The following is a 9902-nucleotide window of genomic DNA, read 5'->3' as shown; positions in this document are numbered from 1 at the left end:
TAATACTTTACTGGCTTTTTATCAATTGGTTTTATGGATTGTATAAACTGCCCGGAGAGCTTCTGCTGTGGGGTGGTATAGAAATGTCACTGACGATGAGGATGAGGAGGAGATTTGACCCCAGATTCTGGAGTGAGGAGCATCTGGATTTTCTGCACCAGGCAATGAAATGGTCCTTGTTCATTCTCAGCTCAGCAGACAAGGTCTCATGTTCTTTCTCTGAGAACAACCTTCCCCAGTCCGGTGCCCTCGAGATGTACTGGACTACAGCTCCCATCACCTGTGTGTGTGTGTGCGCACGCGTGTGAGAGAGAGAGAGAGACAGACGGACGGACGGACGGACTGACTGCATGTGGCCGCCCAGAGTTCTTTTACACGGAGCCCGTGGGTTCTGCAGAATCCTTCGCTCAGAATATAAGCCCCATGCTGGTGTGTTGGCAAACGAACTGCTTTATTCACAAGGCTCCCTGGCGGGGCCTTCGCACAGGCCGGCAGCCGGGGAAGAAGGGGAGGCACCTGGAGCTGCAGCGTTCTTGAGGGGAACCGTGCAAAATTAATCTGCTGCCCTAGAAGACAGCGCAGAGCGGAGGGGGCAAGCCCAGCTGTTCCCCCGCGTGCATTTGCCTTTGGGCCCTGATCCTACAGAGACACGCTGCTGGCTTGCAGCGTTCGCCGCCATCTTGCCCCCCTTTGCTCGTGCGTCTGCTGGAGGGGGGCTTCAGCGCCACGCCTGCTCTCGGCGAGGCCCGGGCACGGTCCGCGAGCATCGGTCCTCCGCTCACGCCGGGCAGCGGAAGCTGCAGAAGTCGGCCGACTTGAAGAGGCTGTAGACGTTCACCAGGGGGAACATGACCAGGGCCCCCAGCAGTGAGCCCAGCTGCTCCATCGCACCATACCACACGAGGGCGCTGTGGCTGCGGCTCCTCAGGATCACCCCGGTCATCACCTTGACGTAACTGAGCGTCCCCGTGAAGAGCACCCACGAGGTCACCTGCGGGCACAGAGCGGCGTGAGGGAGGGCTGCGAGAACGGGGGGACCTTCCCACCCGAGGCTGAGGCCGGCCAGCTCCGCCCTTCGGCAGCTCCAGGAAAACTGCTCGGCCTCAGAAAAGGGCGAGCGAGGGAGACAGGACAGAGACGGGCAACATCCAGGGAGGGGAGGGGCAGGGAGATTCCCCCCTTCTCTCTCATCACACGGGAGCCCAACGGGGTCCTCCCACGAAGGCGCTGGGCAGGAGGTTGAGGACAGGTCCGAGGAGGTCCTCCACACGGTGCAGAGTCAGACTGTGGGTGCGCTTCCACGAGGTGGAGCGATGGCCGCCCCGCTGCAGGGCTCCCGGCTGGAACGGACAGGGCCTCGCAGGAGAAGCCTGTCCGTGGCCACGGGTCTCTGCACAGCAGTCGCCGGGGAACATGGGCGGGGGGGCCATTCCGCTCCCTCCTGCGTGTGGGACTTCCCTCTGGGCACCAGAACGCTGAACAAGAGGGACCCTCGGACTCGCCGGTCCTTAACGCTGCAGAATCGGCTCGGAGCCCGTGAGGCTCAGCCGCCAGACACCTCCAGGAGTCCGCAAGCCGGAGCTGAGGGGCAGCTTCCCCCTCGGCTCCCTGGCCCTGCTTGCTCCGGATGCGCTGACCGGGACCCTCGGCTGTCCAGGGGGTTTGAGGCCCGGGGCGTGAGGGGCCCCTACTTACAATGAGCGCGTCCCCCCAGTCAGACTGCTGCAGGAGGGGGCAGGGGCTCATGGCAGCCATGCCCATGTTGTAGACCCCGAAGGCCGTTCCGGTGGCCGAGAGCACGCCCAGAAGAGAGAGCGACCTGGCGGAGGAGGAAGCCAAACCAAACGGTCAGGATAGCGGGGATGGCTGAGTGCCCGACGGGGCCGGGGGCTTCAGCGGGCAGTGGTTCGGGGATCCACTGAGCCCAGCTGCAGGGCGGAGAGGCTTGAGAGGACGAGGAAGGCTTCAGCGAAGGGCTGCCCGGGCGGTAGAAAACAAACTGTGCGAGAACCTTTTCGTTTCAAGGTGGCAACTCCTGGGTGGACCTGAAGGAGGATGGGCCCAATCCTACATGTTCAGACAGAAGCAAGGCCTGCGGCTGGCTGGGACTGGGCTGCCTGGGGCATGCTGGGAGCCACAGCCCCTTTCCTGTCTAAGCACCTGTAGGGTTGCACCTTAAACTCATCAAGCACCTGTGGAATTGTGCCCATCCCAGTCTGGCTTGGCATAGAACTTGGGGGAAATGGCTTTGGGAAATGCCAGCTGCCAGTAAATAAAATATCTAGTTATTTTGGGGACTCGTACCGCCTGCATTAACAGCTTCCTGTTGTGATGTCTGAGCAGCAATGTGTCATTCTGGCTGTCCTTGACGGGGAGCAGCGCGGCCCCCAAGCTGGAGTGGGGAACCTGCAGCCCGCGGGCCGTGTGCCTCCTTTTGCTCCTGTTTCTTCCAAGCCAGCTGGGCCCAGCTGTTCCAACACATGCCGGGCAAAGGCCGTCCTGCCTTTCACAACCCCTGCATTTCCCCGTGAAAGGCAGCCATTTCTCTGCCTCTTTCATGAGGGAGGCAGAGGGTTTCATGGGCGTTCCTCAGGGTGCAGGGCTTCGGTCCTTGACGATGGCAGCGGAGGGGCGTGGGCTCCGCTGCCGTCCCCATCCCGGTCCTCCCTGTTCTGCCTTGGCAGCCTTGGGTTGTGCGTCTTGGAAAGCCCCGTACATCTTCTCCCTAGAAGCTCCTGCTCCCTTTTGCTTTTCTCACTATGCAAGACGCGAGAGAAGCCTTCACTTCTCCAATAGCTTCTTGGACCCTCCTTGTAACCTGGCTGTTCTCTAGAAATTTACCCCTTTGTTGTGACGAGAACATGCATTTCTCCCATCAGTGTGGGAGACTGTGAAATTCCGGTTTGGGGGCTCCCCGGTTTCCTTTTCCAGGCCGTATCCAGCATTCTGGACTGGGAACAAGAGCACTTCTGGGGAAGGGTCGGCCCCTCTTCGCTTCCCTACTCCGCTTGACACTGTGCTCCGCTTGATGTAAACATCGGATGCCCTCCCCTGTCCTTCCTTCCTGAGGAGTTTGCCTCCAGCAACGCCCGGGTCCCGTTCCCTCAGTTCCCCACAATGCCCATTCTGCCCAGGTTCTCCTTCAAAGCCAGCAGCCCACCTTGGACGCTTCTCGCATGAGCAGAGAAAGACTCAAGTTCGGCGCCCTCCCCGATGACTCTGGTTGGTGCCTCTGCATTCCAGTTGATGGGGAACATGGGCGGGAGCGTGCCGGTGCACCCCTGAGCGACCCATGGCTTCCCCACAGGCAGTGGGTCGGCCACTGCATGATCGGGATCGGGGCTAGACGGACCCTGGCCTGGTCCAGCGGGTGGCTCCTGCTGTTCTGATGAACCTAGTGGGTACAGCACAGGAGCGCTGACGTACGGATGAAGGGCGCTTACCTGCTGGGCAGGAACAGGGCGATGGTGCACGCGACGGGGTTGGCCATGGAGCTCAGCGTGGCGGCCAGGTGGTAGGCCGTGTTGCTGTACGGCAGGCAGGAGTAGCTCTGCACGGACGGCAGGATGCCGTTGGTCAAGGCGTTCACCCAGAGCACCAGAAAATAGATGAAGACGGTCCTGGGCCGCGAATGAGCCGCCTTCTCAGGGTCGCCGCCCTCGCCTTCCTTGGTGCAGCTCGCCACGTTTCCGTCCAGAGGGGAGCTTGAGAAGCCCCCTAAATCTGCGGGGCCTTGTCCTTCCCCAGGAAGCTTCTGCAGGGAGTTGAGGGCAATGTCACTGGAGCAGAGGTTCTGCTTGGAGAGCTCCCACACCTTGGGTATCCGGTTGAGGAAGAAGAAGGCCACGAGGCAGGAGAACATCATGGCGGACAGGAAGAGGAAGAAAACCAGGCTGGAGAAGTTGGCAGGGGAGTAACGAGTTTCCATGGACTCTTCCGCAGTCCCGTTCCCAAAGGTCGCGTTGCTGACAGCTGATCCGTTGCCGTTTGGCGGCCCGACGTGGACGCAGGTGGCAATCCCCACACCCTGGACCAGCGCGAACAGGGCCGGGATCAACCCGCTGAGGCCTTCGCCGATGAAGAAGCTGGTGACGTAGCAGGGCTGGAGGTGTGCCATGAACGGCAGGAAGGTGACGGAAGAGGTGCAGTCCACCAGCGAAAGGAAGAAGGCCAGGATGAAGAAAGCGGTGCTGTGCGGCTGGCCGGCCACGGGGGTGGTGTGCTGCCAGAGGAATGCCAGGAGGAAGCAGGAGACGACTCCCGTGGAGACCACGAGGTAGATGATGGGCACCTCGCTGAGCCTGCCGGGCTGCAGCTTGTGCATGAGGGTGATGAAGAGCGGCCCGATGTTGGCCAGTTGGATGATGATGATGAGGTAGGAGGGGAGGTACCAGCCCTCGGGCAGCTCATTCACCAGCAGGGGGAGCTCCACCCAGACGCCGTTGATGGCCATCCAGGAGCCCGTCCCGAAGATGCAGGCCAGCAGGTGGGTGAGCCACGCCATGGCTCTCCTGCGCCGCCCAGCGAGGGGAGCCTAATCCCTGTGGCAGAGGAGAGGTGGGTGAGTGCGGGCAGGGCAGGGCAGGGCAGGGCAGGGCAGGGCAGGGCAGGGCAGGGCAGGGCGTGCGCCTCCCTCCAGCCGTCCGGACAGGCATGGCACCGACATCCGGCATGCGCACGGCCGGCCAGCGTGGGGATTTCCCCAGCAGAAGCGAGGTGGCCGCTTACCAATTGCCCAGGACGACGACGAAGGGACACCGATGGGCATAAAATGTGCACAGCTTAGCAACTCTTTGCTCAGACAGGCACAGACAAGTGCTAATTCGCATGTACACGTGCAAATCTTTGCCGTCTGGATCCTTTTGATCGCAATCAGCCCATTGCTGGTGGGGGGTGGTGGCCAGAGGGGGTGGTGGGATGCGCAGTCTGCCGCACAGGCAGTGTGATGCGCCCCACTGCTGCAGAGGAAGCCGCTGTGGCCGCGCGCCAGGGCGGTCATTGCAGGCCCGAACAGGGCACATTGCCGGGCCTTCCGTGGAATGCAGTGCCGTGAGGTGCTTGCTCCTGAAGACACTCACCTGTCCCGGCACGAGCGGCCAGGCAGGCGACCGCTCCGGGCAGCCCACCTGCCTGGCCAGTCTCTGGTTCTGGAGTCTCCTGAAGGGCTGCCCCCACAGCGAGGACACGGGAGTTCACCCCACAAGCATCCTTCTCACCGGGAACTTGGGCTCAGGTCACGGCAAAGCGGACCGGCATCCTGGGAACCAAGCCAGGCAGTCCATCGGATTCCTGGCCCCAGTGTGGATTCCGCCACATCCCTCCGGCCACTGCCCCTCCCCGTTGCTGCCCGAGCACGGGGCTCCCCCGGCCTCACAGGGGGGCTGGTCCTGTGTTCCGCCTGCTGCCCAGGCGCCAAATGCTGGTGGGCAATTCTTGCCCAGGTTTTACCTTTAAAACAGGACGGGGCAGCAGTGCAAATGGAGGACACCTGCAGGCAGAGGACTGCCCTCCCCAAAGGAGGATGCCCGGCCTCCTCAACGTGCCCGTGCCGCATGGGGCCCGTGACTCAGGCCTTCCCCATCGGGGCTGGGGAACAGAGGAGGAAGGTGCGTGTGGAGAGACGCACGCCTGGTCTTCCTCCTCAGCTTCAGGCCATGCTCTGTCCAGAGAGTTGCCAAGGTGGAAGGACTGCGAGGAGGAGGAGGAGGAGGAGGAGGAGGAGGAGGTGCTTGCCAGCTTGCTGAACCTGTCAGAGGTGAGTGTGGTTTTGCTTTCACTGTCAGCTGCCTAAGTTTCAAGCATTGCACCATAACTTTGGGGCCAGGGATGGTTTGGAAAAAGCGGGCCCCGACCCTCTCCTAGAGCCTGCGCTTTGCGTTCGGAAGGCCGATTCGCTTGCTCGCCTTGTGGCATTTCTTAGCTGCTTCCCAAGACTGCAGTCTTCCAATTGTTTACTTAGAACACAGATCGGTAAAATTCAGTATACGGTTGGAAAGGGACCTTAAAACGTAAGCTGTTTCAAAATGAGCTGATTGTAAATATTTGAAAGGCTGTTCTATTTCAAAGCTGCAAATACCATAAATCCTTTTTCAATTAAAAACCCGGGGGTGGGAGCAGGTTTGTTTTTGAAGGCCTCTTAAAAGCAGCCCTGAGAGGAGCCAGCACCTCTCTCTCGGGAGGAAAGCCTGCAAGTCGGGGCCGCTGCGAGGAAGGCTTCTGCTCCAGTGTCTGCCAACCTCATGACTCTTGGTGGCTACTCCTGGGTAGGGCCTCCCGAAAGAAAGGGACAGACAGGCAAGTTCGGCCAGGGGGACACCGTCCTTCAAATGCCCTGCACTCTGGATGCCTTTGGGGTCTCGAGACCAACAGCAACATTTTGAACTGGGCCCAGAAACTTAACCTGGCACCGAATGCCACTGGTGACGCATGCGGCTGGTGGAAAGCTGGCAGTACGAAGTTCGGCTCCCACAGAAGTGGTCCAGCTCCAACCAGCTGCTTACCGAAAACCCACCGGCAGGACAGCACCCTCCCACCCATGTTCCCCAGCAACCGGTGTACACAGGACTACTGTCTCTGAAACGGGAGGGAGCACACGGCCACCGGGGCCACCATGCCCACAGCCCCCCCTCCCTGGATGTGTCCAAAGCCCTGGGGAAGCCATCCCGGCGTGGGGGCCAGGAGCAGGTGCCACGCAGCTTCTCCCCTCGTCTGACAGCGCCACCTTACCTTACCGTTCCTGGGCGAGCAGCATCCCCCCAGCCCGGAGGGGAGCGTCGCTCAACCCGTGGCCAAGCACCCGCGGTGCGGATCGGCTCTCCGAGCGAGCCGGGTGCGCCAAGCGCCGGCTGCCTCAAAGGTGGGCCCCAACGGACGGAGGCCGCATTCTGCTCGCGTCAGAGTGCTGTTTGGTTAAATACCTGGGCGTCTGCCAGGAGCTCCACCTCACAACACAGCATGAGCAACAGAAGGAAGTTCAGGGCTGCCCTTTGCGCTCCGCAGAAAAGCCGCTGAGCAAGTTCCGTGAGACGGCTTACGGTCCTGCGCTGCTTGTAGCCCCTCGGCCATGGCTCGAGCCCCCGGCTCGGTCTAATTGCCCCACCGGGGGGGGGGGGCTGCTAGCAGGGAGGGAAGGGTTAATTCTCTCCTTCCTGCATGATGCAACCCCACCCATCCTCCCCAGCATTTAAAGGCACGATCTTGTGTGTGTTTGGGCAGAAACATGCTTTCTGCCCATGCATGCCCAAGACAGTTCTAAGCAGAGAGTTCTTTCTTCCCATTAGTTCGGGGTGATCAGAATCATCGAGGAAATGAACCAAAGTTGTTGGGGCTTTTTAAAGTAAAATGACCTGCAAGAGAAAGTCTGCGACTGACTTTGCCTCCTGAGAAATATAGATCAGTCCTAGCTGTGACCTCTAGCTTTGCACGGGTAGTGAGTGAGTTCCCCGTTTTGCCTGGCACGGCTGAGAGGCCGTCATCTGCGCTGGTGCCCAAAGGTGCCAGCCTGGGCCATGTTTGTGGCTTGCCGTTCACAGGCTCCCAAGAAAACCCTTCTGGGGCTCGAACTACCGTGCACCTGCATGAATTGCGGGGTGTCTGGCGAGGAGGGAGGAGGAGGCAGAGGAGGAGGGCACCCCATCGTGGGGCTTCTGGGCCCGGGACAGGCCAGCCTGGCGGGACCTGTCCAGCGTTTCGGAGGGGCTGCCCACACCCCTTCGCCAGCTCCCTCTCCTGGTCCCGCTGGCCGGCTTCGGCCACTCCTGTTGTCCATTCGTGGAGGCCGGCTTGGCGTGCACCGAGGTCTCAGCCATCCGGGGTTTCATTCTGGGCGGGCGAGCTCGGCTGCAGCGTGTCCCCGATGCTCTGCACAGCCCCCGCCCGGCCTGCTGCAGCCGTGACCCACGGAAGCACCGCCCTGGCCTCCACGGGCAAGGGTGGCCCAGCTGTGGGGGAGCAGTCCAGGCACCCCATCACAAGGAGGCCGCACCCCCCTGTGCCAGCCCCTCCTGCACAGCCGGGGGACTTTTGCGATCATCCACCCAGGGACTGACAGATGCAGGAGATTCCCGAAGGTGCTGGGCATCGGCAGCGAGCGCTGGTGAGTCCGCCGAGGCAGTGGCAGCGCCACGGAGCGGTGCGAGAAGCCGTTGGCACAGCCGCGCCGGAGTCCCGCAGGGGCGCCGTGGAGTTTGGATCATTCCTTCGCTGCCTGGAAGCTTCTGCCCAGGAGGCTGCTGGAAGCCAGTGGCCAGGGGCACATCGTCAGGGCACCCAGCCGGCCAGCGAGCACGTAATCGAGCTGGTCCGCTCGCCCTCTCCACACGGGCCTTCCTGCCTCTCTCCCTGGCTCACCCTGCTTGGCCCCCTGCTTCTCCCGTGCTATTTCCGCCTTCCTCCCAGCCCAAAGCCACCGCCTTGCTCTCTCCCAGTTGCCCCCTCCAGCTTGGCTGTCCCCCCACACCACCACACACGCCGCTTTCGCTCAGCTTGGACTAGCCGGATCCCTGCAGCAGCCGCTTCGTGACCAGCTGCATCCACAGCCACCCTGATCCCCAGGGAGGCCCACGCCTTGCTCGCCTCCTCTCGGACGAAGAAGCAGGTGCCAGCTCCCAGCGAGCCCCGAGAGGAAGATGCGAGAGGAAGACTCGGGCAACTGCCAGATGCAGACCTGCCCTCCAGAGGAACAGGGCTCCTTCCGAGTAAGGCTCCACCCCGAGCCCGGCTTTCCCTCCGATGGAGCTCATGAGCCACAGCTGGCACCGGTGCGGCTCCCGGACCTCGGTCCCAGGCAAAAGGTGCTGGAGCCACTGCTGAAGCATCAGCCCTCAGATCCCCGCCTCGTACTCCCTGGCTGCACCCCCTTCCTTGGATTCACCTCTGCTTGACTCGGGGGGGCCGACTGGCCTGTTCAGCGAGGGCCGGCCCAGCCAGGAGCTTGGCCGTCAGCCGCGCTCCCTCACCTGCTCTGCCCCTTCTGCTCCGTTCCAGCAGCGGGTCTTTTCTGCAGCCTCTTGCAGCTGGGAAATGCTTGCTTATTTCCTAAATTATCTGGGACACCAGCTGGTCACGAGTGCCTGAGTTCAGCTGGATAAGTACAGAAGGTAGGAAAGGATGAGGCTTGGGGGAAGTTAATGATAGGCCCGTTAAAAAGGAACTTTAACACTGGAGGCCAAAGAAAGCAACTTAAAAATCTACCTTTGACCCTCAGTGCAGAGCAGAGAGACACTTCTGGCCAGACACCCTTCACAGCAATTTCCCGGTTCATTGAATGTGCAAATGTTGTCCACAGACGACGCGGGAAATGCCAAGAGATGGGCTGACCTCGTTGAGTCAGATGCTGTTAGCCACTTTCTATCATTCGAGGATCGCTGTTACTGTCTTCGTAGGGCAAAGAAACACAAAAGCAGCTAGTATGATACAACGATGCGGCGGCGTGGCTGAGAGCGCGGGACCAGGCGGCCTGGGTGCTACTCCCCATGCCGCCATGGGGCTTCCTGGGTGGCTCTGGGCCAGTCACAGACTCTCAGCCCAGCCCACCTCACAGGGCTGTTGTGCAGATAAAATTGAGAGGAGGAGGAGAATTATGGAAGCTACCACGAGTTCCAAGGAAGGAAGGAAGGAAGGAAGGAAGGAAGGAAGGAAGGAAGGAAGGAAGGGATATAAAACAAATAAACAAGATGGTGAGAGCTATTGCGTTTTAGTGAAGAGTGTTGAACATGCAGGAGACCTGGGTTCAAGTCGCTGCTCTGCCATGAAGTCCACTGGGGAGCTTTGGGTCAGTCACTGCCTCTCAGCCTAACCCACCTCGCAGGGTTGTTGTTGTGAAGATCAGTTGACAGGAAGAGAACCTTGTTGTTAGCCACTTTGAGTTCTTGCCAAAGGAAGAAGGGCAGGTGCTTTTTCTG

At 60.9% G+C, this 9902-nt stretch overlaps 1 protein-coding gene across 1 annotated transcript; it reads right to left on the bottom strand.

The window, feature by feature from the left end:
* Positions 1 to 778: 778 nt before the first annotated feature.
* On the bottom strand, positions 779 to 4504 carry SLC52A3 (solute carrier family 52 member 3). Its single transcript, XM_044455559.1, has 3 exons — positions 3444 to 4504; positions 1696 to 1819; positions 779 to 991 (listed from the first exon to the last, which is right to left on the bottom strand). Exons 1-3 carry the CDS (start codon positions 4502 to 4504, stop codon positions 779 to 781), a joined length of 1398 nt encoding a protein of 465 aa, XP_044311494.1.
* Between the last annotated feature and the right edge of the window lie 5398 nt (positions 4505 to 9902).

This window comes from Varanus komodoensis, unplaced genomic scaffold (genome assembly GCF_004798865.1).
Source record: "Varanus komodoensis strain SLA01 unplaced genomic scaffold, ASM479886v1 scaffold8, whole genome shotgun sequence".
Taxonomy (NCBI): domain Eukaryota; kingdom Metazoa; phylum Chordata; class Lepidosauria; order Squamata; family Varanidae; genus Varanus; species Varanus komodoensis.
The sequence above is the reverse complement of the archived record's forward strand: the minus strand, read 5'-3'. Positions and strand labels throughout refer to the sequence as shown.

Coding starts and splice junctions, on each gene's coding strand:
- SLC52A3 (XM_044455559.1), bottom strand. CDS start 4,504: ATGGCGTGGCTCACCCACCTGCTGGCCTGCATCTTCGGGACGGGCTCC. Junction 1,820..3,443: donor GCCCTGTTCCTGCCCAGCAG/GTAAGCGCCCTT, acceptor CTCCTCCGCCAG/GTCGCTCTCTCTTCTGGGCG. Junction 992..1,695: donor ACTGGGGGGACGCGCTCATT/GTAAGTAGGGGC, acceptor CTGTGCCCGCAG/GTGACCTCGTGGGTGCTCTT.